The sequence below is a fragment of the Erithacus rubecula genome (assembly GCF_903797595.1).
Source record: "Erithacus rubecula genome assembly, chromosome: 6".
NCBI lineage: Eukaryota > Metazoa > Chordata > Aves > Passeriformes > Muscicapidae > Erithacus > Erithacus rubecula.
In genome coordinates, this window is record NC_136688.1 from 11,969,531 (window position 1) to 11,997,381 (window position 27,851).

A 27,851-nucleotide genomic window follows, 5' to 3' on the forward strand; every position below is an offset into this window, starting at 1 on the left:
GCATTTAAAAAACCCTCATCCCTCCTTTTCCTCTCAGCTTCTGCTCTGAGCTTCTCTTTCAATCCATTTTCCAGTCAGTCTTCCTCACCCTCTCGTCCCATGGAAACATTTTATCTTGCTGCCTTGCTCAGCCTGTCATGAATTTTAACTCTTCATTTGTTGTGTTCCTTGTACTTACGAGATTTTTTTCCCTACACATCTAAGCATATAAAAGAAAGCCTACAAACAAAACCCAGGCACCTTTTTTTTTTTTTTCTCCCAATCTCAAGTTAAATGTTTTATTTGCAAATAAACCAAATCAATATTTGCCTTTTTCTTCCCCATTTCTGTGCTCCTGCATCTGCCTCCCCTGGTCCAGCTCACCTCACCCCCATAACCAGTGCTCATATCAAACCCCTGCTCTTCAGGATGGCAGGGAACTACACTGTGGAATAAGCTGGAATTTCAGAGCAGGAAAGGGAAGTTGAATATCTTACACCCCTTATCACCACAGCAATGAAAGGCAGCTATGACTGGAATATAAACTCTTTTGGAAACCACTTGGCATCCCAAAAGGCTGATGTTAAATATAAGATAAAAATATGCTGGCAGTCACATTCCAAGGTACTGGTGAGGAGTAGTGGAATGGGGTAAAGAGTCCCTGTTATCCTCTGAAATGCACTGCAGCCAGGGCTGCCTGGCACAGCCCCTTCCAGCTGCCCTGGATGTCACACGAGCTGGCCTTTCAAGTCCTCCTTTGGTATCTATATATGAGGCTACACCTTCTTCCCCAACTCTATTTTATGTTCTGTAAGTCAGATAAAAAACCATCAACCTCAACACTTTCAATACCATTACAGAGGATTTCCCCCAAAAAACTATAAATAATATTCCCAGTAAATACCAGGCTGTTTTGTTGGAATTTGTCTTGGGATATTTAGCAGCATTTTGCAAAAAGAACAATGTATAGTTACAAAAAGTTAAATCACTCATGGGTGCAGGCAGCTGGTGGGCAGAATGAGTGGTAAAATCTAAATATTCCCAGCTGGTGATATCTCTGCTAAGAAAATTACCCGTGAATCAGAAAGAAGATCCAAATTATTTTCCAAAAGTCTGTTAGCATCAAACACTACACAGCAGTAAATCTGGAATTATTTATAATTTCAGTACCTGATAGCATAGGAGATCCTTGGCATTTGTTAAGAAAGATAAACTTGAACAGGCATTGTATTAAAGCTGTTAACACCATGACTGAGACAATATTCACCATAAATTATTTATAGGCAGTACTTACTATAGTGCTTCTTGTTTTACTGTCAAAGAAGGAACCTTTGTCAGACAAATCAAATCTGTTAAAAGATTAGAAGGAAGCCCATTAGGTTAAAAAAAAAGTCAGTAATTTCCTGTTCTTGTTGACCCCTTCAATATTTTCATTTCTCCTGGGGATCTCTCAGAGCTCACATTAAAGAACAGCTTGTAGAAACCCTGTTAGAAAGCAAGTTCCAACCCAACTCCCACATTTTAAAGAGGCTGCTTATACATTTCACTGGTTTCATGTCTTTATAGGTTTTTCAGCACAAAAGAGAGCATTGATGCTTATTTAGGTTGAATCCCTGACTGCTGCTAGCCTTGAATTACCCCTCATAATCTTTAATTTTCCCTGAGGCCACTGTTTCCTCCCCAGTTGAGCAGAGACACAGGTGGTGTCCCTGGAAAAGCCACCTGCAAACAGTATGAGGCCCATCCATGTCTACAGCCAAGAGCATCTTTTGGACCTCCAGGAACACCCCACACCCAGCAAACACACAAATATGTTCCTGCAAGCCCAAGGACAGGACAAGGTGTCCCACACACTGACTGGCCCAAGCCCACCAGGGCTCTATGTGTCTGGATGAAATACTAAAATCCCTGTGGGTGCAGGGTGCCCTAGGACTGCTGCTTGTTCCAGCTGGCACATGCATAAGCACAGCCTTCAAAGTGACTCCTCTGGGATGCTGCCCAGGGAAGAGCAGCAGCAGAGCAATCCAAGGCTGGGCTCTGCCTCATGTTTTTTTCCCTACACCCACATTTACAGCTGTTCTTGCTGATCTGGGATCAATGGCAAAGCCACCTCTGACTTCACAGCACTTCAAAAGGCAAGGCCTGGTTGGCACTACCTGTGTCCCTGCCCCCAGGTATATGAAATGATTCTTAAATTCATCAGCCCACATCTCTGGCTACAAGTTTTACTGAGCATTTTATTTAATGTGGAGAAGAGACTGTTATAAACCACATTATAAATCCCCTTTTGGAATCCTAACAGAAGTATATGGTTATACAGATGCACATTATGTGCCACAACAGCAGCTAAAACACAGAGATTTCTCTGCAAAAACTCATTCCACAACACCGAGCCAAAAGTAAATTTATTGCAAAATGAAAATATTCTTTGCAGCAATGCCCACCAAAGTGTTGGTGCTCATGTTCCCTTACACCCTCTGTTGCCTGAGCTGCTCAGAGAGGCTGGGACCTGTGGACATGGACATTTAGAGAAAGCTTTCACTTACAAGTGCTGCTTCTCTCTGGAGAAGGGGTAGGAGAGGCGCTTCACTGTCTGAGGTTTGTGCTCTGCTACTTTTGGCTGGATGGGCTCTGTTATTTTTTGAATCACAGAATTAATCTTTTTCAGGAGGCCATGGGTCTGGTTGATCTGATACATCTGAGGGGGCAAAGAGAAAAAAAAACAAAACAGTAAAACTTCACTGCTTTTTGGTTATCCATAGGTCAAAGTGAACTGAAAGGAATAAGCTGGCAATTGAATAAATATATCACAATAAACTATCAAGGAGTGTGGTTTACATTCTTGAAGTCATCCAGAAAGAAAGGGATGGGAAAGTGAAACCAAGGGTTAGAAAACCACACAATGGCAACAGATCTTTTCATCTAATTGTGCTTCTGATTAAAATCCCTGGTAAGTGAGGCAATAATGGGGATTAATATAAAATCCAAACCAAAAATGTGGTTTTAGTATTGTAATAAATGATGCTGGGCTTGGAGATTGTCTCTTGCTCCATTATGGACTTCCCTGTGCAGTCTGGGACCCGCACTTAGTCTGTGTTTAAATATTAATCCATCTCTGAGCTGTGCTCACTGAACAGGTAGTTATCTATCCATCTATCTATCACGGGTGATTTAGAATTGATGAAAATACACTGTCATACCTTTAATGATATTTCAAATATTCTGAAAGGTAATTTATTTTGTGGTAGAGTGGCCCCAGCTCCTGTAAACGTGACTGTGTATATGAATAGTCACTAAACCTAGTGAGACAAATTCTTATCCTTATGTTCATTTTTAGCAGTCTTCAGGTGAGAAAAAAATGTCCAAAAGGCACACAGAAATTTCACCATCAATTGAAACCTCTTCTTTTAAAACATACCAATGATGAAATCACTTTTATTATGTCCAGACAGTGGTAGTAGCCAGAAATTCTTGATTTCTGTTCTTCCTTCTACTTTTTCCCTCTGCTGCGCCAAGCAAGTATGTTTGTGACTTTCATTTCTGGTGCACATCAGTTAATAGTTTTTAAAATGCTTGTGGAAAGAGAAGTCTGTATTTGTAAGATGCTCTGAGAGGAACATACGTTTAAACTAAGCCTTCATGAGGAAAACAAGATCAGGACTCACCTTTTTTGTGGGCATCTTGAGCTTAAGGAATTCTGCCTCTCGACACAATACATTCCATGGTGCATGTATTTTTACAAACCCAATTCCGTGGATTTTAGTCTTTAAAAAAGAAAAATAAAAGCAGGGGAAAATGTTACTGATGAGAGGAAATTAAACACATTACCCCTTGTGATTCATACATATTTAAGGAACGAACAGTCCATTAGGACCAACATGATAAATCTCCTTTGTTTGAGAGAGCTGGTTTCTAACAACCAGCTACAACAACCTGGTTTCTAACAACCAGGACAATCACTGAACACCTCACTGTGCTGAGCTGCTATAGAACATGACTCAAAAAAGGCTATTGACTCCCAGAGCAATTATCACAAAGTTAAACAGATAAAAACTCTTTGGGAAATAAAAGCTAATGACTCTGGACATAAATACAGGCTGAGACAGTTAAATTTGAAGCAGAGGCATCCAGCCAAAGTGATGTGATTTGGTGAGTATGTTGTAATTGCTGGGGCTGAGAGAGTCCCTGCTGCTCACCCCTCAGAGGAGCAGCCTCAGAATCAAATGTGAATATATCCATTAAACCATCATAATTAGGTAAATCAGTAGGAAGGACTCCACCAAACAGAGCAAAAGGAGGATAGAAGTTAAAGGCAATATTAGTGGTTTGCCTGCAGCCCAGTAATTCTCTGAGCTGTGTTCTGAAGGGCCGGACATGGATGTTTGCTTCTGGCACTCCCACATACACCCATGTTTGCTTCCCCCTGGAGCAACTATTCCAAAGGCACTGGGCAAACGATATCTGACCAGGAGTCATTCAGCAAACAGAAGAAAAATGAACAACAATGCATCTTTCTAATCTTGCTGCTGCACTAACTCAATTATTATAATAACTAGCTTTCACACAGCTATATTCTCACTGGCTTTCTAGAAAATGCTAGAAAATGGTTACTCAGAGGACCATGGGAAGGGAGCTTAGAGATTGTTCAGTTCCAACACTCCTGCCATGGGCAGGCCAGGCTGCCTCAAGCCCTGTCCAACCTGGCCTTGATTTAATCAATTATTCGTGGACATCGAGCCACTGACAGCAACTCTTTGTGTGTGACCATCCAGCCATTTCATTGAAGAGAGCTTAAGTGATTTATTAAACACCATCTGTTAAAGAAATCTTTGCTCTTTTGGAATCACTGAAGTCTCCAATGCAGCTTTGTGGTTTTTCAGGCCCAGGTGATTGCAGATCTTTCCCCCTACATGGACATGCTGGCTGTGGAAGCTGATGTAAATCCCCGAGTCTTGCTTTCATCTCTATACTTGCATCTCATGTGTTTTGTGTCTTGCACTGAAAGGACAGGGTTCCATCTCTTTTACAGTATCCTGGTTTGACTCCTGAGCCCTTCTGCATATTACATGTCATAGGTGGAACCTTCCATCTGGCAAAGGATTTAAATATCTATGACTTTGCACAGGCAAACTCCCTATTTGTTACAGCAACTTGCAAGTTGGACAGAAAGCAAATCGGACTTTCACTGGAAGAGAGGGAAAAGGTTTTGGAGTTTTCTTGTATTGTACCATGCTAAGTATATATAATACATGTACATAATATATAAAAGATATAAATGTCTGTAATTTGTGAGCAATAGGTGACAGATTTACTTTTTTGCAGTCTGTTCCTAGGTCAAAATGTTTATCTCAACTTTTAGATCCCGTAAATAAAACCAGCATAAATGTTTACCCTCTCTTGGGAGTCTGACTTGGGTAAGAAAACTGTAGCAGCTTTCTTTGAAATTAATACTGCTGTATCTATTTCTACTAATCACGGCCTGGCAGCACTTCACATACATCATTTTTTACATGGGCTTTTAATAGAATATCCTGTTTTCAGGGTGCAGGTGGAAGATGTTACAAGCTGTACTGTTCATGTCTAAGAATGGAAAGAGCAAACTGTAACACAGACACATGTGCTCCAGCAGAAGTGTGGACCAGAGCCTCCTGAACATATTTAATTCTCCTCAAGCCTGCGTTGAGGAATAAAGATGACACTTCCTGTATCAGATTTTCTCTTTTTTCTCAGAACTGGAATTGCCAGAGGATCCAAACCACTGCATACTGCAAACCCACCAAATTGGGATTAGTGTTCAGAGCAATTTAAACCTCACTTCCAGACAGCACAACACAGCAATGTTACAATGGTGCCACAAATTGTGGCCAAGAAAAGTCAGGAACTTCATCTCATCTGGGCATTTACAACACCATGGCACACTCCTGTGCAGCCAGCTAAATCAGTGGGTGAGGATGACACTGACTGCCAGAACCGCAATCAAATCCTGCAAGTCCTGAGCTTGTGCCAGGTTCAGAGATCAGAGCCAGATCAGAGTCAGGTTCACAGGCACAGCTCAGTATCCCCCAGGATCTGGTCACCAGCCACACTCTCTACTGTTAACACTTTCAAGTGGATCCTTACATCTTCATCGCGCTCCAGCTCCAGCCCAGCCTCCACAAGGTTCCCTTCATACTCCTCTCTGCGGAACCTCTTGTCATCCTCGTGGTAATCCATGTGAGGCTCGCTGTCCCCCATCTCCAGCTGCACCCCCTTCCCAGGGAGTGGCTGATCCTGCTTGGTGCTTCGGACACTGGCATCATTCTGCTGGGCTCTCCTGGCCAGAGCCTTCCCAGCTGAGGACTTCTTGTAATGGTACACCAGGATGTAGTCCACCTTCCTCTTGCCATCTCGGAAGTACAGCCCGTATTTGCAGTCAGCATCCGGGTTTTTAGATAGGGAATTTAACAACTGGAAGTGGGGAGTGGAGGTTTGGAGAGAAGACAAGAGAATAGTGAATGCACAGCCCAACACATGCACCAGACACATCATCCTCTCCTATCAAGGCTCCTTTTGCCTGGAGCACAGGATGCCCTCTCTCCAGACAGCCAGCAGATGGGAGGAGTCCCCCCATGCTACTTTGAAAATTTTTGCAAGTTAACACCTTTAATTTTACTGATAGCCAGCTGGGATTTTATTGGTGAGAAATAAATAGATTGCATGACTGGGATTTAATCTAATCACCAGCACACTCCTTCATAAGTCAGCTTCTTGCTGGGTTTGGTTTTCTCCTTCAGGGGTTAATCACCACTAAGATTGCCTGTCCTTTTCCACCCATGACATCTGCAATGCTGCAATTCTGACAAATAGATTAATATCATGTGGAAACATTTCTCACTTCTCTTATCTATCATTGCAAGTCCATATCATCTGAGAAAGAGATCATCTTAGATACAGACTGAAAGGAGCCAGCTGGTCCTGTGGTGCGGCCAAAAACGCGATGGAAAGTAGCCAGGGAAGTGGGGTCACTGCTTATTGAGTTCACCACTTTTTTTTCCCACTTATAAAACTATGTCACTACGTGATCTGATGGTGGCAATGGCTTTATTCCCAGCCTGAGTTAATGCTGAGTAAGGACTGTAAGATACAAGTAAGGTAAGGCTTAAAAAACAATTTCATTTCCAAGCATTTATCTGAAAACTGCACAAGGCAACTGTAGAAAAGTACAAACAAACAAAAGGTACTACCAATTAATTATTTCTACTTTTATAACATTTTTCATGTGTAATTCACAATTCTATCCTTGGAGATGCATGTATTATTAAAAAAAGAAAAGAAGAAAATTCACTAGTAACTGGCATTTGTTTTTGTAAAAAAATACCCATCACAGGAGTGGCTTTTCAGAGATCAGGGAACTTCTCTGGCTTTTAAGTTTATAGAATGCCCATCCTCCATGGAGGGAAAAGTACTTCTGCTCCAAAAGAGAGCAATTGGTCATCAGTTGCAAAATGCTAAAATCTATTTGGCATGTGCACATCTGCTAATTTCATACATGAAACACTAAACGCAATTTATTTTAGATAGCCTTTGCTATCTGCTTCCCTCTTCTTTAGGATCTCATCCTTCTTTCCCAGAAACACTTTACACTGAGTTTATAAATATGTAAATATATATATATATATATATAGTAAAATAATACAGCATTTGGAGCCACCATCTTGCCTCTATTCCCCATTCCATGAAAACAGGGGAGGTTATTTAGCCACGTCAAACTCTTCAGGGCACAGTCAGTTCATGTTTGTGCCCTACCTAGATATTCTCATTTAGCTTGTAAGCATAACTTTGATATCAAAGGCCATTAATAACTCGTACTTTCCAATTGCTTTATGATTAATGGCACACAGCTGTGAATTCAGAACATTTTTTATTAAAGCAAGCTGACAGTCTGCTTGCAGCAGGCAAGTCACTTATGCAAATTTCTACAGAAAAAAAATAGCAACAAATGGTAACTAACTGGATTGTGTTTAATTTTTTTTAACATGTGTTGATCTTACTAATTAATTAAACAACAGTTTCTGAAAAACTGGGCCGAATACTACTGTGGCTACTAAAGCCTCAACAAATTCATTATTATGTGAGAGTAGCTATATCTCACTGCAAACAGGAAGCAGCCAAATAATTTGGTCCTGTTTTAAATAAATTAATGGTCAGATTATTTTAAGGATGGGGTATAAATGCTGGAAGATACTCATGGGCCAGATGCTCTCTTGCAGTACTGCTATGCTTAAATGGAGTTGCATTGACTTAGACCATGTCAAGCTCATGTCTCTTCAGCTATGAATGTGACAGAGAAAAGACATTTCAGTTTAACCACAGCAAGAGGATTTTAACAGCCTGACAGAATCATTCATCCCTGCGCCATCCTAATTTTAAGCACAAGCACGATAAATCACATGTTGCTTTTTCTGGAACCTCTTTCTCCAGTGAAACTGTTGTATAGCCCACTCCACCTTAATAAACTTATTTTTATGTTTAAATTACATAACCAAGTAATAATCATGCTGGGTATTCATATTACTAACTTCCTTTAAAATCTGTGTTAAAGAATTTAACCGAGGAGCAATTAATGACACTGGAAACCTAATCTCAATTGTGTGCTGGAGAAGACCAGTTTAATGTTACCTATGTTAACAATGGCTCTTGCATGAAATTTTAGACATTCTCTTCTGCTGTTCTCTGTTCTGGCAAGAACATGTAAAGGTTTGCACAGCCTTACTGCCAGATTCCTTACTCTGAGAAGAGTCAGCCCCTTTCTATGCTGCACTTTAAACCAGGTTCCCTTTCTCACACATCCAAGAACACCCCCCACCACATCAGCACGGAGTGTGACTGGTGGCAATCCTTCCCAGCACCTTGGAAAAACGGAGGGAAAGGATTTCAGAGCATCCTGGGAGTGGAGAGGATGGAAAATAAACTGAGGGGGAAGTGCAGCCTGCCTGTCCTGACCCAGCAGCTGTGATCACTCACCGTGCTCTCATGCTGGTCATAGCCGATGTCCTCGATGGCTCGGATGTTGATGATGTGGATGCCCTTCTCCTCAGCAGGTAGACAGGAGTACTTCTTGTTGACCCTCATTCCTGTCTCCTCCAGAGCCTCGGTGAGATCTTCTGGCAGAAAATCTACCCCATGAAACTCGCTGTCTGCGTCTAAGAAGGAAGGGAACAATTTTATCAAGACTCCTTAATCCCAACGCTTGCTCCTCCCAGAGCCACCCAAAAGCTGAAACATATCCTGTTCCTGCCTTCTCCTGCCAACGAGCCCTTGGGCAGGGCTCCCACCCCTTCTCCTCTCCTCCCTTTCAGCTCTCCTCAGCCTTCTTCAGCCCTACCTGGGTCTACTGCTCCTCCAGAGGAAGAGTGCTGAATTAACTTTTTAACCTACACTGGTGTCTCAGGATGTTTTTACTCTGTGGGCTCATGGAATTATTGTAGAGGAAAAAAGGGGGGAAAGGGAAAAACTGCTGGTGAGGATAGGTGCCATGGTGCCTTTCCCTTTCCAGGAAGCATTTTCTCCTTTAACTTGTTCATGATGAAAACTAATCAAGGGCCACCCCTCAAGAACCTACATCCTGCATCTGATTTACTTAAATAAATTTACTTTAAATAAACATTCTTATTTAAGCAGTCTTGAAAACCTGGGGGTTTCTCCCTCCAAACTTGCTTCTGAGGAAGGCATCAGACCAGTTTCTATTTCCTGTTTAAGTATATAGATAGGCTAAAAAATTTAATATAAAAATTTCACTACAAACTAAGTAACCAGATAAGTGACAGAATGCAAACTGGTGTTTGCATATGAGCACTTATGCAAGCAATAGAAGGCAAAGCATTCCAAGATTGTATTAATTTGGACACTGAAATAAAATGCTGCAGCATTGTACCCTTTTTTTTTTTTTGAAACCACAGAGGAGCAGGGTCTGCTCATCTAAAGAGTGAAGATAAAGTAAGAATTGTAGAATTTATTGGATACTAAATTACCTTTCCCAAACAGCAAAGACTATGAAACTGAATTACCCTGTTCTGGTTGAACTTCAGGGATAATGTCAAGGAAAGAGACAGGGAAAATCCCACTCCCCAGCAAATTTGCAGATGATGTGAAACCAAGGAGCATGATTGATAAGATGGCAGGCAAGGCTGCCACTTCAAGGGGTCTTGACAGGTTGGAAAAATGGAAACCCAAAAACGTCCCCCACTTATACAACCCAAAGAAGGGAAGCCAAATCCTGGGGTGCCATTCCTGCCTTCAACTACCAACTGAGTAGGTACAGATATAGCAGTGCCAGATTCTTTTCACAGGGGCAGGGGAAAAGGGTGAGAGGCTACAGACACACGTCTCAACAAGGGAAATTGTGACCAAACACTAAAAGAAAAAAAAAAATCTGTATTCTCTAACAACAAGAGTGATCACACGATGGGGAAGGAACCAGTGAAGCCACAAATCTCCATCCATTCCTTAGAGAAGGTCAGAGCTTGACCACACCAGGCTCCAAGCAACCTGACCCCATGTGAATGTCGGGAAGGCACTGCAACAATCACTGCACTTCTGACCAGGCTCTGACTGGGGACAAGAGGAGCCATCATGGACAACAGCCTGCAGCAGACAGAGGAGGAGGATGCAATCAAAGCCTTGGCACATATCCTGAGCTTATCAGAGAAAGGCAAACATTGCTGTTATGAAAGCCATGCTTCTGTGGAATTTGCAGTTGTGCTCCTCTGGAGCTTGCCAACACCATGAGGATGTTCCTGTCAGTTCTGGGCAATATGCTGCTCCAAGCTGCTTTCATAGAAACACCAGTGCTCACTACCACCATCACTTCCCAACACTCACATCATTCCCAACACTCACAGGCACACATGGGCAGGCTTCCTGAACAATGGGAATTGAAACAAGTGTGAGCAGCTGCAGAATCCTGTGTACTCAAGCCTTTATGCTGCAGCTGCAAAATACTCATAAAATAATACAACTTTTGGTATTTCATAACTGTAACAGCCTGCATTTTTATTTGGAAGGATGCTGGAAACAACTTTGTAAAAACAGTGGATTAAGTTCTGCAAAAGTCCTCTCTTCTTTTTCCTCCTTTTCACACATGTACTAAGTAAACCCCAGTTATTTCAGAATTTTGCAGGGGGTATTAGAAGAGAAGCACCTTTTACTGACTGTAAATCTGAATAATGCAGCTGTGAACTGAAAAGTGCTTGAATTGAAGAATCACCATTGGGACGGAATAGGCTCAGAGAACAAAATCACAGGTCTGAGGTCAAATGAATCCCCTGTGCTCTGAAGCTGCATTTCCAAACAGCATTTGTGAAGTCCCAGCACAGAGCAAGGAGACCAGCTCAGATGATTCAGCACCAACAAGCCCCAACAATCCCCCTGACACAAGCAGATATTTCCATTTCTGTTTACACATCAGTAGCCTGGCAATATTGGAAAGAACAAGTGCTTTAGGTATGCAATGAATCATAGAATTTTGGTTTATTATGACTACTGGAAAATATGTGAATTCTGAGAGCTTTCTTGATATAATCTTAATTAGAGCAAGTTTGATTTCTGCACTTAAGGATGATGTGAGGATTTAATACTAAGTAAAGCCATCCAAACCACTTTGGTAATTACAAACACCCAGGGATTACAAGCAGTTCACTTGTGCTGGTTTGGCAGAGGTCAAAGCCTTCTATTGCAGAACACAAAACCTCTTTTTTTTTTTTTTTTTTTTTAACATGGAGTACAGCATTTCAGAGACTTAAAATCATGAATATTTTATGTAATCACATTAAACAAGGACAATAATTTAATCTCAAAATAAATTAATGTTAAGAATTATTTATGGCAAGATAGAAGAGGAAAGGTGAGGAGAGCAAAGAACATTAATGTCCTAATTCGGCCAGACTGACATCCTAATGTCTTTGTTGGGAGCTGAAAGAGGAAAGCATTGTGAAAACTTCTGGCTTTGCTGCCTTCTAATGCTGACTAACTCACTCTCTTCTATTTATTAAGCAGAAAACACTACAACAAAGACTTGAAGAAGCACTCAATGTATTTCCCCACAGCCATAAAACCAATCCCAAAACCCCATGGATTTTGAGTCAGCAGAATTCTCTAATATTCCCAGGACACAGAGTCAAACCAATGCTTGAGTCTCTCACTCTGAACAATATGGGAAACAAGACTGAACTGATAAAAAACCCCCTCAAACATGAAATCACTTCCTCCTCTATCCAAATTTCAGATGCAGCTGTTAAAATTCCCAATCTCATCTTGCAAAGATTAACACTGATTAATTAATGATCACTTTTCCACCACTGAAATTTGGCACACAGTGTTGTAACCTTTCCTCATTCATACAATGATTCTTCACAGAATGTTGAAGACTAGGTGAACCAGAACCAAAAACCTGCTGTAGAAACCAATGTATTCTCTCCACGACTCAAACAAACATTTACATTATAGTCATAATCATGCATAACCCTGAATATCCCCCAGCAAAAAGTGTTTTCATTATTAAAATGAATTTTAAAATTGTATTTACACAATGAAACTCCTAAAGAAAAACTCTACATTAGTTCTAAAACAAGCATCAACAAATCACCACAAGTACATCGAAACAAATGAACAACTGTTTCCCTCGGTCAGCCTAAAACCAGTAGTGCCACTGAAACTGCCTTCTCTTGTTTTCTTTTTCTTTTTTTCCATGTTTCCTCTTGTTTTCTTTTTTAGGGAGTATGTTTAAAAAAGTGGGAGAACAAAAAAAAGTCACAAAGACCTCTGAGTTAGCTGTCCCTGCTGTTCCCAAAAGGGAAGCAGCAGGAAAGTTACAAGACCATGTGATTCAAGGTTTTTAAATGTCTATGTCCTTATCTTTTTGCTTTATATAAACGATGATAGAATTCAGAATTAAAAACTAAGAATCACGCAGATAATGAGGAAGCATATTAAGAAAGTCATGCACACACATACATATATGCTAGAAGAATATATACAGGCAACCTATAAATAAAGGTTGAATATTTGTTTATAGCACACTCTTTCTACAGAAAAAAAAAAAAACCGCATGCAATAGATTGAATAACTTTTGTCTTGAAGAAGAGATAACATACTGAGATATAACACCTTCAGTGGGGTTTTGCTTGCTACATATTGCCCCCTAGCAGCAGCATCCTCCTTCAGCACATCCTCACCCAGTCCTCAAACAAAGAACTGCATGTCCCAAGTTCCAAGTTAGATGTTAATCCCAAGAGGAGAAAAACACCATTCTCACAAGTGACTCGTCTCTTGCTTCCTCTTTTCCTTCCCCCACCTCCTGATACACTCCAAGGCTGTTAAATTTGGGGGTGAGAACCCCTGGCAAACAAGGCCAGGCCAGTGCCAGGCAGACTCAGAGAGCCACTCCAGCAGCAGCACAGCAGTACAGCAGCAGCAGCACAGGAGCAGTGGCAGCAGCACAGCAGCAGTCACAGCAGCACAGCAGCAGCAGTGGCAGCAGCAGCAGCACAGCAGCAGTCACAGCAGCAGTGGCAGCAGTCACAGCAGAAGCAGCAGCAGTGCAGCAGCAGCAGCAGCAGCACAGCAGCAGCAGCAGTCACAGCAGTACAGCAGCAGCAGTAGCACAGCAGCAGTCACAGCAGCAGCAGCACAGCAGCAGTCACAGCAGCAGCAGCACAGCAGCAGTCACAGCAGCAGCAAGCAGCACAGCAGCAGAGCAGAGCAGCACAGCAGCAGCACAGCAGCACAGCAGCAGTCACAGCAGCAGTGGCAGCAGTTACAGCACCAGCAGTCACAGCACCAGCAGCACAGCAGCAGCACAGCAGCAGCATCATCAGGTTTTGCTGCTGACCAGCAGGCCATTCTTGCTGTCCCGAGAGCCATGCCTGGGAATGCCTGCGAGGATCCTGGAATGCCAGCGAGGATACCCACTGCTGGCAAGGAGGGCAGTTCTTTTTTTGGGATGCTGGCACCTGTTTACGAGGCACTGGCGCCGGACCAACAGCCCGGGCAGAAGCTGCCCTGCTCTCCAAGGAACACCCGCATATGTCTTGAACTTGTGTTCTGCTCTAAGTCCTGACATTGGGAGTTGATTAGCTGCACATCAGGGACAATTTGATGTAAATTTTTCCTTGCCTCCAGCTGTGAGCAGCCAGATGTTGCCTCGAGCTGTGCTGCTTGTGGGGAGGCAGCAAGTTTCACTTGTACCACTGGACTGGCAGGAGAAGGGAGGCCACCTCCCCTGGGGCAAATTTAACACCTCTGGGGATGCTGATACCTCCTGTCCATCCTTTCAGGGATGCAGGGATGTTGATATCTCCTTCCCTTCCATCTGCAGGAAGGTGAACCCTGACTCTTTCCTCTCGGCCAACACCACACAAAGTAGGACACTTTGGAAGTTGCCCATCTCCTTTGCTTTTCCATTTATTTTAAAACTTGTAGCCTACATCTGTGTTGGTTATTACCTTAATGAATCAAGCATGATGTTATGAACCAATAAATTAAAAAAACGCTCAAACGGTGAAATAAATCTTGAATTCCACTGACAGTTTCCTTTGCAGAGGAAAAATACTTTCAAAGCAGGATGACCTTGATGTGCCTGATGTTGACAACTCACACTGAAGGGTAGAGCCCGTTCAAACACTTCATGTCCAGAGCTTGGGAGTCACACAGGCGGAAAAACTTCAGCTCCTAGCAGGATTGTTTGGATGATCAGCTGCCTTAGCTCTGTTTCTCACTACTGAGAATGGTGGGGCTCTGGAGTGGGGCTGCAGATTTCCTGGAAGGCTGGCTGCAGCTTTATTGATCTACTATTATCAGCAACATACTCAAAGCAGGTTAGAAGGACACACAGCTATGACATCACTTTTTATTTATGCCAGTTTATTTTTGTTTCTAAAGATTTATTTACCCTGTTTGTAGGATGCAGCCCTGGGCTTGAACACACGTCTGATCTGACATAAGTCTCGTGAAATGTAAAACAAAGAGCAAAACCACCTAAATCCTGTAAAGATAATGAACATTTTGACTGAAATGGCATTTTCAACAGCACATAATGGACCACAAAATACAAATTCTACCATAACACCACTGCCAGTTTATTTAGACCCTGTCAAATCCCACATTTTATGAAAACACATAAAGCCTCTTCCCATCCCAAAACAAATTTCACTTTTTTTTCACAGCTACCAACAACTATTTAATGGTCTATTAAGTAAATCTGTTTTCAGACATATTTCTGAGTTAAGTACTCTTCTTCTGCAAGGCACCAGAAACTTATTATTTGCTTCTGTTGCTATTGCACAAAGATCAGCACTAAAACTATTCTCAAGATTATGGTGAAAACAAAACTACACATGGGAGAGCCACTGAATGCATGTTTTTATGAATCCTGTTAAACATGTTTTGCAGAATTATGATGCTCATTATTTTCGTTTGTGTGTTCCAAGAGAAGGCAGTTTTTATCAATGGGAGCAGTAAGATGAAAGAAAGAAAACACTAAAAAAGAGATTGTGTTGAAAGAATTGGTGTTTATTGGTACAGTGGACACCTAAACTCTCACCAGAATTAAATGTAAAAGATATCTAGATATATTTTAAATATGTTGTATATTTTCCTTTACCAGGATGTAACAAAAGGTTCTTTATACCAAACATGTAAAAATGAGGGTCCAAAAATTACCAGTTTCACTTTAAAATCTCAGTCATGGGCTGCAGCCTGCACATGGCACATGTGCTGATTAGCAGAGCTAGCTGCTCTTTATCCCTGAGGTTTACCATTTAAAGTCCTAATCTCGAGACATTTGCACTTGTGTTTACATTTCTATGCAAAGCCACGAGGGCATTTGGGCTGCATAAACCCAGTCATGGATATCTTGGAAAGCTTTGCTCATTTGGTAAAGAGGGTCTGGGCCACAGGCATCACATTCAGGAGTTGCTTTTCTACATTTGAGCTGAGAGAGGCAGTCACTGGGGCTGGGTTTTGCAGGGCAGAGCTCCACCTTATTTATATATGTTTTCTGGGTGTGCCCAGGCAGGTAGAGCTGATGTGGTGGGGAGATGTGAGTGGGAGAGATCCAGCCAGGGTTCCAGGTGTGCTCCCTGAGGAAATCTAACCAAATCCTGCCCTGAGTAGGAGCTTGGCTCTCCTGAGATTTTTTTACAGCCCTGCAGTTTTAACTTGGAACAACACCAATATAAGGTAATAAAGGGGAAAGTTCCACCAGCAGTTGGAAGAATCTCCCTCCTTGAGCAAGAGAATGCAAATCAGTGAATGGGAGAAGCTCTATTAACTCCTATCTATCCATTGGAATGCCATTCCTGTGCCTCAGGAACCAAGCTGAGGCACACCAGAGACAGAAGCCCTAAGAAGTGTTGATGCAACCAGGTACTCTGCTCCTTGGTTTTTAGAAAGAGCTGAGATTTGGGAGGGTGCCATGTCCCAGCCAGCCAGCTCTCCCATGCCAGGGGATGCAGAAATGCATGCTGCAGGAAAACAATACACTCCTGCTTAGGATTCCCAGAGGCCTCATCCTGAGTGGCAGAAGTCGTGGAGCAGAAAGTTGATCCATTGGCAAAGACAGCTTCCCTTTGGGGCCAGCAAGGGGAAGGAGGGGGCCAGTGCCTTGGTAAGGCTTCTTGACAGCCCCCAGGTGAAAGGCACACTTGGAATCATTGAGGATGGACATCCTTTGGAGTTTGGCCTCAGCAGGGAAGCTGAGAACGACAGCAGGGCTAAATCCAGGCTTACCAAATCTCCTCCTCAAGGAGCTTTTGACAATATTTATTATCTAATACATCTTTGTATCAAAGAGGTAGTCAGGATCCAGTCTAAGGATAAACAGGTGCCCTGAAGGATTTGTAACAGGGGACAGGCTTATTATTAAACCTGGATTATCCAAAGATACACTGGTCAATCCACATTTCCTGCCCAAAAAAAAAAAAGAGGAAATTGCCATTAAATTGCTGTCACCTGTACAACGGATAGAAGCAGAGTGTGGAGGGCTCTGTGGTTGCTGCAGGTGCTCAAAGGCAGCTGGGCCAAAATCTCTATTCAAAAATCTAAAAAAAAGTTTCATTTCTAACTTGCTCCTGTTTTCTCTGCAGCAGCACTTTTCCAAAAGGAGCTCAGAATCCATCCATCTTTAAGGTGTGGACCTTAAAGAAGCAGATTTCTACATCAGGATGTATGTGCCTAACACTGCTCCCCTCCAAAAACAAACAACAAACCCAAGGAGTTCTTATCACAAGAACTGACGACAGATCTATTTTGAAGGATCATTGTGCTCGACCTGTGTATAAACAAGGACACCTAGGAAAATCCAAAGAGATGACAGAGAGGTCCTACACAAAATAATTTTACAAAGGAAAAATACACCTTTTTTTTTGTAATTATGATGACCATGTAAAACACTAACGAGAAAAATAATAAAGGGCAACTCTAGTCTAGTATTTTATTTCAAAAACTGAGAGATAGGATTCCCCTGTTTTGCAAATCTTTCTGTTCATTATTCTTTGAGAAATCATCCCCAGAAAGAGCATCACCACACAATCACAAGCATCACCAGAGGGGCATCATTCTTCCCACAACAAACCCTCAACACTCTCTCTTTAGTACTAGAAATGAATCCTCCTCCACTGAGGAAATACCTCTGAGCACAACAAAAGTATGGCCCAAACAAGCAAAACTAGAAATTATAGATTTTCAAACAGTATATCTTTTCTGTAGCCAAATCTTCTTTAAATTCCCAAACTACAGCTGTTCTACCACAGAAGAGCCCAAAATTCATCACAGGCACGTGGTCAGTGATGGGCTGCCCAAAGATGTTCTGGGTAAGAAAGGAAACAGCAGCTCCTGCCAAGAGCAAGCATTTGACATCAATGCAGAGAGAAAGAGAGAAAACATTATTTGTTTTCATATTTCCTGAGAAAGACATTGAGGATGTAACCCTTGTTATTTATACAGGGTGAAGGTTTCATCCTAGAATTTAGGAAGGAATTTGTTTTCCCCTAAAGTGTGATTAAGTTTATAAGACTAAGACAAGTTTTGATTATGGGTTTTTTCTGTTTTGGTTAGTAGTATAATATTTCAATTTCTGTCTTCTCTTTTTTTTGAAAAAGGAAAATATGCTGTTCATTTATCTGCTAAATGTTTATCCATTCTGTGTTAAAAAACCCTAAACAATAGAATAAAATGGAATTAAACTTTAATATATTGCTTATCTTCAAGCACTGAAACACTTAGAAAAACAATACTCTGCATGAAAAAAGAGCCCCATGGTTTACTGAAATGTTCAGAAAAAGTAATTATTTTTGATACGTTAAAGGACAGTATCTGTTATTCCATAAACTTTTTCAAAATGGCTGGTTTGTAAATGGTTTGTAAATGGCTATTTACAAACTTGATTGCTTTTTAATAGCACATACTCTGTGCTGGTGGGTTTGTTAAACCAGTTTACAAAACATTTTTGTCAACATTTTTGTCGGCTAGGTTTCTAGTCTTATGAACAGTCTCTACAATTTTCAGCGTTTGTTTTTTTTGGGGGGTGCGGGTTGGGGGGGATTTTTATTTTTTTTTAAGTATTCAAGCTCTTTGGAAATTTTCTTGAAGTGGCTGCTTTCAAATCTACAATAAATGTATTGCTGATGGAGAGAAAGGGAACTTCTGACTGCAGTAACTATGTCAATATTGGTTTTTTAAGGAAGAGAGGGCAACTAGCTTAATAAAAACAAAGGTATTGGAGTCCTGAATGATTTCAAGTTTGACAGATAACATGCTAACAACATCTTTGGGCCATTTGCTTTACTGAACTTCTGGACATCTGTGGCCTGTAGCAGTTTCTGGTTTTTATTATGATATTGCATAACGCATTTTTTGTGTTTGAAGGACAGACAATATTTAAAATATTTGAACTGGTTGCAGAGGCTGAAAAAAGAATATTTGATGGAGTAAAATTTTGTTTTCACGCTGTCAGACTCCAGCCCAATTCAGCATCGAGGCACCTTTCCATGAGAGTAAGGATGGACAGAGGGATGAACACCTCACCACATCATCCCCCTGAGCCAACACTCGTGATGTTTCTGTGTCTACTTGTTTTCTTTGCCTGATTTTAACACAATTTTTTATTTAGGTGAAGCTAACCCTTCTCTTAACTGTATTCCCTCAGGAAATATTTGTAACTCAGATCTTTATGCTTTTTCTCCCTTCAGGCTGGTTTTTGCCTGTCCTGGGGACCAGAGACAGCGAATGCCACCACAGTACACCTCCAGGCAGCCCAACAAGATCCTTCAGGGAAACTTCAGAGCACAAAGCCAAGTCCTCTTGATGAACATCCCACTGTGGCACAGTAAAAACTGTAATTTTGTGACAGGCTGGATGCTCTGATGGTACTGAAAACCAGAGGAAGGGTAAATGCAGGTATGAGTTGACCCTGCCCAAAGCTGTTGGAGTGTCAACTCTCACAGGAGGAAATACGGGAACACCCATAGACCCAAGCTGTCACTCCTGGACATGATGTTCCAGTGGGGAAAAAACCCATCACCCCACCTACTCCAGCCCATTAAACAATTCCCACAGCCCCCATTGGGATCTCCCCAGGCTTCTGCTAATCTTTACATTTGCTCATCAGCCATCAGGCTCTTAGAAAGGACTCAACCTTCTAAACAAGATTTAAGAAGTTAGGCAGCAAAAATCAGCCATTTGCAGAAAAATCTGTATCTGAAATGCTACTTTTCATGGTAAAACAATGACTTGCTGGTTTGACAGAAAGGCACTTCTTGCTGATCATGAGTCTTTAGAGCACTTATATCCTGTTTGGCTTCTCTCTTTTATGCCTATTTATTTGGGAAATTTATGGTGTGATTCCCAAAGATTCAGATGCTCTATCACTTATTCACGTCAACAAACAATCTGTTTAAATATGGAAACACTTTGTAGCAGCACAACCAAAGGCAATAGTTGTGCTACTGTTGTGCCTGAGGGAAAAAAGCAAGTAGGGGAAAAAGGGATCTTTTGGTGAAGACAGCCATTTATCTTTCATTAATCCACCAACAGCACTGGGGCACACCATGCAGCTGCAAGATTTATAAATTCTGCCCATTTTGCCCTTGAGCTGGACACTCTTCTGGTTTGGATAAGGATATAATTGGTTGCACCATTTACTGACAATTCCACTCTCTCCTTAATTTTAGATGCTAAAACTGAATCTCTTTCTGCTCACGTCCCAACGTCTTGGTTTTGGGAGACACTTGGTGTTGAGAACTTCCAGCCACCACTGGTAGCAGAGAAGCTCTCAGAGCAGAGCTGCACAAAGCAGTGTCAAACCAACTGGAAGCCAACACCTTAAGGTCAAACTGCACACCCACTGCCTATCCACCCTGTGCCCAAACACAGCACGACTCCTCCGTTTCAAGGAACACCCACAAAAATATCTTTCTCATGACTGTAGATCCTCAATGAGCCTGTCAGAGCTCCCAGCACGCTGTAAGTGTTCTGCTCAAACACAGGCTGCTCTTAATCTTCTCCAGAGTTGTCACCTTCCCAGTGCTGTCTGTATTCCTTCATTCTGCGCCAGTACAACTGTCCCTTTTGTGAGAAACAGCTCAGAAAAAGGAAAATTACAATTTAGGGTATGTCCACTGAAGATGAACAGCAACAGCAGCTTTTTTCTGGGATATTGCCTGCAGCATTCATCACCTGTGTCAGACACAGGAACTCAAATTTAAACAGATGCAAAATGACAGAGGGGGTTGTGGAAGTGGTGGAGGGAGGAACTTCTCTTCCTAGAACACAGTAAAAGAACTTAAAACCTACTCCCTCACTACACACTTTCCCCATCCTACACAGGATGGTCAAGAAGACAAAGGGCAATGAAAGACAAATAAAGTGCACAAATGATTAATTAATACTTAAAACACTCAAAAGCAGTCATTAGAGATGACGGTCCAAAGCAGAGGTTCATGCCAGGGCGATAGTGGCAATAAATAAATAAATAAATATATAAATAAAGTAAAACAAAACTATTTTTGTAATGGTACTTGAGAAATTTATGAATGGGATTCTGTGATGTGGTTGCCTGAAATAGCAAAGATTTAGACATGGTGACCCCAGGAGCTCCTGAGAACAGCTGGCACAGAGGTCACAGATGAACAGAGGGTTTCCCACTGTTCCCTCTCCTCTCCTGTAAGGATGGGCTTTTCCCTGAGTTACAAGCAAAATTCAGCATCAGCATACTGGCCTCACACTAGGCCAAGGATGACAAATATTGCCCCAAACCCAACAACTCTGTCCAGAAACCCAAAGGGAACTTTGCAAACCCCACTGGCCAGATGCTTTTCTTCCTCTACTTTCTTCCAAGACGTATATACCTGGATTTCTTTTAATTTTTATTGCTTTAGGCTGTATGCTACACATTTTTCTTGTGAAAAGATGCTTGAAATGGGATAAAGTACTCCAGGTCAGGCTTTTCCAGCTCTGAGCAGCGTTACTATATGTTCCCTACACAGAGATATTACGGATTTATGTTTAGTTTATGAGCCTAGACCCTTCTCTGCCATTTAACTAGCTAATTATGCCTGCCCAGATGGAGGATTTTGCACTTGTCTGGTTCTCATCTCCAGTCCACAGAGCATATCCTTTTCCAGGAAGATAAACAACAACAAGTCTGCTTTAACAGTGCAAGATTTAAGGCTGCTGGTACCAGATCCAAACCTCCACAGACACAGGCACAAAAAGCTGAAGGGGGAGCACACTGACTTCACTGGTTCAAGTTTCAAGAAATTTTTGGTGGGGCAATCTGTCATCAGCAGGCTTTATTTTAGATCTATTATCAACTGTCCTGCCATGTGTGAGAGTCAGTACATGTCCTGCCTGAAGTTGGCATAGAGGAATAGAGGTGTCATTAACCCATCTGGGTGCTTTTTTTTGAGGAATTTGATGGCAATACAAACCATATGTGACTGAACTCAAAGAAAATTAAACCAGTACTTTTTAGTGGCCTGATACTACACAGATCCAATACCTAAAATTATGGAATCAGGGCAGAAGTTTGGTTTTTACACAGTAAAACTTAGGAGGAGTAAACCTGAAGGAGATTCTTCTCTGTAAACATGAGAGCACATCTGACGTGGAGATCAAAGGAGAACTTACACTAATTACACCGAAAAACAATCAGTGCTCCAGAACAGATAATAATGAGAAATGAACACTGAAGGAAACTTTGATGTACTTCTTAGATAACTGTGGTACTTTAAAATTGGATGCAGTTCAAACATGTAAAATATGTCAGTCTGAGATCTACATTTCAGATTGAGAATGTGTTGATGCACAAGTAGATTTTAAAATAAACACATGGTGGAGCAGAACACAAACACGGATTAAAATTAAAACAAAACAAAAAAAACCCAAACCCCCACTCTTCAGTTAAATCTCCCCTGTTGAAGATGCTTTAAAACCACTTCTCCTTCACACAAGCTAAACCCAAATGCTAAACTTTACTGAAATCATTGCTAATAATTCAGTTTGCAGCCTGGATTGGCTGGGGTGCCTGTTGACTCAGTGCAATTTGAGTCACAGGCACAGCCCAGATCACACTGCCAACTCCTGCTCCCACCAGCAGGCACACCACTAAGGGCAAAACAAGTCACTCCTGACTGAGAAGAACACAAACCTGTGGATATTTCAGCAGGCCATTTGTCTTGCTGATGCTAATGAAGATTTCTCAGGATGGGTAGGTCTGGTTCATTACTGCCTAAACTGTGAGACCAAGCTGAAATTGTGTTCCCAAAAGCATCTGTAGTGACAGGATGAGGAACACGAAGCAAGAAGACAGAGATTTGGAGACTATCAAGCTCTTCTAAACATACTTCCTTACACTTCTGTTTAGCAGTAAAATATTTTCCTGTGACACCCTTCACCAAAAAGTCACCTAAAACAAAATAAAGAACTAAAAAGACAGAGAAAGGTACAACTAAAAAGACAGTTGTAGTTTTTCTAAGACTGCAGCTGAATGAAATATGTGAAAACAAAAGCCATCACAGGGAGGGAAAGAACCATTCCAACAGCACCATCAATCCCTCCATTTATACAAGAAATAATGTACATGTGATACACTTCATTTTCACTCTGCAGCTGTGCCATGGGAAGTGTATTTTCTTGGTATCATGATGTGACTTTTGATGGGCATCAAAAAACACACAATAATCTTCAAAATACCTGAAAATTCAGAAATGTTGTTAACAACAAAAAACGTTTCCGCCCGCCATCTCCTACTTATATCTCCTGTGTTCTGAAGTTTAAAGTTCCTATGAAAGTCCCATCTGGGGGCATGAAGAGCACAATTGGAAGAGGTCCATGAGCTCCACAAAAAAATTACCATCAAGATGAATTTTTAGAGCACTCTGTCTATATAAACTACAAGACAGCACTGCTGCCAGGATTACCCTTCAGGAACAATATGTGCCAGCACCTGTTGGACTGTTTATGAAATTGGCCATTAAATTTAAACACTTTGGAGGATAGAGAAGAGCCTGTGGCTTGTTGGTTTTAATTACTTTGCTGAAGGGGCCTAAGGAAGTGTGTTACAACACACCACATGGGAACAGCCTTGAACGAGGCTACTCATGTGCCCTGTTATATCCATGCTCCAGGAATTACAGCTTTTCAAATCGAAGCAAATTAACCAGTGGTCCTCATTAACATGGCCAACCTTAAGGACATTTGACCCAAGGGCATGGAGTGGGGCATCAAAGGGAACATGGACAGCTCTCAACTGCAGGCATGCATGGGCTTGCTGCCACCAGAATGTCCTGACTCGTGTCCATCATGTCATTTTCTAAACAGCTGCTGCCCACAGGCACTGTTGGAGCATTTAATTACATGGTATAAGCACTGAGAGCACAGGGCTGCTCCAGCTCCTGCCCTGGCCACCAGCAGGGTCACCACGTTGGGCTCTGTGTGGCCCCAGGTGAAAGAGCACAGCTGTCACCTACACAGTGGCTCCTTCCTGGTGCCCACACAATTGATTTCCTGCTGAAGTCCATCCCCTGCCCTTGGAGAGCTTCTGGAGCCAACCAAACACACAGCAAATGAAATCTGAACGTGCACCATCACAAACATCGGTTTCCTTTCCTTAAGAGGCAAAGGGAACAGCTCTCATTTTAATTTCAGGGTGCAACAGCAGTCGGCACCAAGGAAAACATAGGTGGAAATATTTTCCTAAAGCCCTTTCAAAAAACATTTGCCATCTGCATGCTGGATGATGGACCATGTGTAATTCCATGAGCAGATTTCAGGGATTTCACATTTCTGAAACAATTGGGAGTCAAATATTTTCCAGCCCGTACTTCTTTCTATCAATTACCGGCCTACTGGTTACAGAAATATTGGAAATCCTACCGTTTGGGATGTACTCTCAAGGTCCAAATTCGTTATTTGAACACATAAATCTGCTGAGACAACATGCACCTACTCCTCTATCCTAAAAACAGGCTCCTGGAGCCCATGCAGTAAACTCCCAAGCAGCAAGCCCTGTTCACATGGAAATGCTAAAAAACAGAAACAATATCAGAGTGCCCCCTATGTTTATAATTATAGCTTTAATAACATTCCACCTCCTTTCTAATTTTTCCTCCAGGTTCCATTTTTGGCCTGTTCTCAGTGACAGCCTCTCACAGGCATTTCCAAACTACAATGCATACTTTGGTGAACTATCAGTTTCACTTACTCTACGCTGGTATTTCACTTGTTGGCAGAATTTATTTTTCCTGGTGGGCTTCCCTTATAAATAATAAAGCACTTAAAGGTTAAGTGTTCTCAGAAAGATTTAGCAAGTTTTAGTCATCCAGGTACACACCCATTGGTTCAGTTTTACCGGGAGTTTTTGATGGGTTAAAGTTGTACATGGATAGAGGAAGAAATGACAGGATTGAAGTTTTAAGCTGAAGATTGTAGAATAAATCAGGGTGGTATGAAAGAGCATTACCAAGTCCAAGGAAAGGTGAAGGCTGCATGTAGCAGACTCAATCAATAAGTGATAGATCAAGTGTTTAAGCAAAAGAATGCTGAGGATGGGGCAAGATCTCCAAATGAGCTAAAGCTGGTATTGCTGTAAGGGCCCTGTTCCTGAAACCACACACAGTGGAAAGCAAAGCACTTGGTTGATGTAAGGGCACAGAAATGCTGCAGTTATAACCCTCATGGGCCAAGTTAATCATATTACTAGATAAATTCAGTGAGGCAAGGTGGGTCTTTTCCTTTCTTTTCCACAGAGTTTCTTCTTCCAATATCACTGCTGTACATTACCACTAAACCACAAAATACAGAAAATGCAAAGTGAAACCCTTGTTCACACAAATTTTGACAAACCCTCACTACGAAACACCAACCAAAGCAGATCATAATGGGTTCAGCAAAGACTTTGGCATGTTTTTACAAAACAACCTCTCAAACCACACTTTACCAATCAGCATGGAACGCAGAAATTATGAATATGAAAGAAAACTCTTCAGGGCTAGGTTAGCCTCCCTCTGTGTGGGCTCAGACTCCTTGCCCCCTCCTCAGACATGCTTGGAGGCAACCTGGAGGTTCAGCTTGTAGGAATGCACTTGTTTCCCACAGTGAATTTCTGTGCACTCCAAAGTGGTTGAGTAAATATTCCCTAAATAAAAAATATCTGTTGATCATGCCACAGATGTAAAACAAATCAGGCTGTGTAAGACGAGAAGCTGGAAAAGAGAGATCATCCAGATTTACCCCCTTTCAACAGCTTTTAAAAAAGATCCCTTTGCCCCAGGTGCAGCCTCTCTGGACCGCTCTGGTGCTACCACATGGGTCCCAAGAGGATTCTTACATTCCTAGGCACAGCACATGTGCAAAGGAAGGGGAGCAGGGGCATCTCCTACATCCAAGGAACTGACACTCCAACAGCATCCAGCTGCTTGGCATCCATTGCTTCCTTCACAAATATAGCCAGCTACTTACCCCATACCCCCAAACTTGATGAATAGCTGGGGTACTGTTGCTTTTTTTTAGGAAAAAGCGAAAATATCAGGGAAAAAAAAAGGAAAGAAACAAAGAAAAAGAACAGACAAAATATAACAATCTACCTTAAAATAAACTCTGTGGTATTATCTGTCTCTTGTCAAAAAGTTATTAGGGAATAAAAGTGACAGACTGTCTATTAAGATACATCCCATGACCAAGTGACACACTTAAAACTTGTCAAAGACTTCCCTCTGTTGATGTGTTTGCTTATCCTTAGTGCCCACATGTGTTGCATTACTGCATATTCTTGGAAGGTGGAAGCTCTTGATTTATTTGCTGCAGGGAAAGAACACTTCTTTCCCCCACCTGATTTCACCCTTCTGATGTGACAGGTCTTTGTCTGTTCCTCACATAAACCAGAGAAGTCCTTGACTAAAACCAGACTCCACGTAATTATTTCCCTTAAAAATAAAGTCAATAAAACTGGCAAATGTGAACAAAACTAGAACTGATCTATCAAAGAACTGTAAACAGATTTTCATCCAGTGCATTCTTCACACTGAGGAATTACTACTGGTCAGTATTAAAACCAGACAAATGATGTGGTGCTTTGGTGAAAGAGGGGATGGAACAGCTTATGTGGACAACTTACAGAAATGGGTAAATAAGATGGTGTCTCAGCCCAGACAGCAATTTTGGGAACTTGATGTCTGGTGTCCAGCCCTGGCTGCAGTCACACGCAGGGCCCCTACAGAATACATCACATCCCAACTGAAACACCAGGCTCGGCCAGCTCCGCTTGAAAACTGGGCTGTGACCACAGCTTTGATGTGGTTGTGCACTGGGTATGTTCCCATGAAGTTTTAATTCTTGTTAAAACTGTGGGAAGGTGGAGCATGGACACCAGGAGGGCTCAGGAGAAAAGCACTGCCATGGGGGCAGTCTGGAAAGGGTTTCCTCTGCAGTGTAGCCAAAAACATTGAGAGAGATTTAAAAACTGTTTGCAGATGAATATCTGTACTTTTTTTCTGAGAAGAAACTTTAAATGAAAATTAAACTGAGCAAACAAAGCAAGCTACAGCTATTGAAATAGAAAGTGTATGGATCATGGGAAGGAGAAAAGAGAAACACTTCACACTGGAAACTGCACCCAGGAGGGCAAGTACACAAGAGTTTGACCCTGAGCAAGAGCTAACTGTGTGTCAGAAACTAGTCTACACATATCAACTGGACAGATGGAGAGAGATCTTACCTCTTAACATTGCTAAGACCAGATTCAGCACAATGATTTCATTATCTCTTCTTGGGGAGCAATTGAAACTCTCTTTTCCACACTGTATCTACTTTTATTTGCATTTGTCTCAATGCAACCTGAGTGATGTGACAGTAGCTCAATAAGAGTAAAATGTTTCTTTCCCAATGCTGTGAGGAATCAACAGCATCTGGAATTCCCTGCCTTCCTGGACTGTTCCTCAGAGCATCCAAACATCAACACAGCACTGTTTCACAGAAAAGAAAAGTACGTTCAGACATGAAGCGAAAAGAAATCTCTGGCTTTTCCAGAAGAAAGTGCAGGGGGCAGTTCAAAGCTGAACCCTAAGAAAACCCTGGTCACAGAGGGTTTTGCCTTGCAATATGGTTTAGATTAAAATCCTCTGTCCCCACAGCTTTGATGAGAGTCTTGTTTTCTGTGTCCACTGAAAGCAATGAAATAAAACAAAGAACTTGACACACATACATGTCTCCAACATACAAACAACTGGCTGTTTCCTTAGAAAAAACATAGAACAAACTGAAATATCTCTAAAAAATGAATTCCTGATTTTGTAATAAAGGCCACATGGTCTGCTCAAGTGAGCACAGAACTGGAGAGGCAG

The 27,851-nt window shown here is 41.8% G+C and overlaps 1 protein-coding gene across 5 annotated transcripts in view; it reads right to left on the bottom strand.

Moving 5' to 3' along the window:
• ANO1 (anoctamin 1) overlaps nt 1–27,851 on the bottom strand; it is a 70,161-nt gene that overhangs the window by 31,234 nt on the left and 11,076 nt on the right. For all 5 annotated transcript variants that reach the window (XM_079308477.1, XM_079308478.1, XM_079308476.1 and 2 more), the window contains 5 exons: nt 8,983–9,161; nt 6,100–6,426; nt 3,645–3,743; nt 2,526–2,677; nt 1,274–1,328 (listed from right to left, as the gene is read on the bottom strand). In XM_079308477.1, the coding sequence (XP_079164603.1) occupies nt 1,274–1,328; nt 2,526–2,677; nt 3,645–3,743; nt 6,100–6,426; nt 8,983–9,161 (812 nt within the window). The remainder of the gene's footprint in view (nt 1–1,273; nt 1,329–2,525; nt 2,678–3,644; nt 3,744–6,099; nt 6,427–8,982; nt 9,162–27,851) is intronic.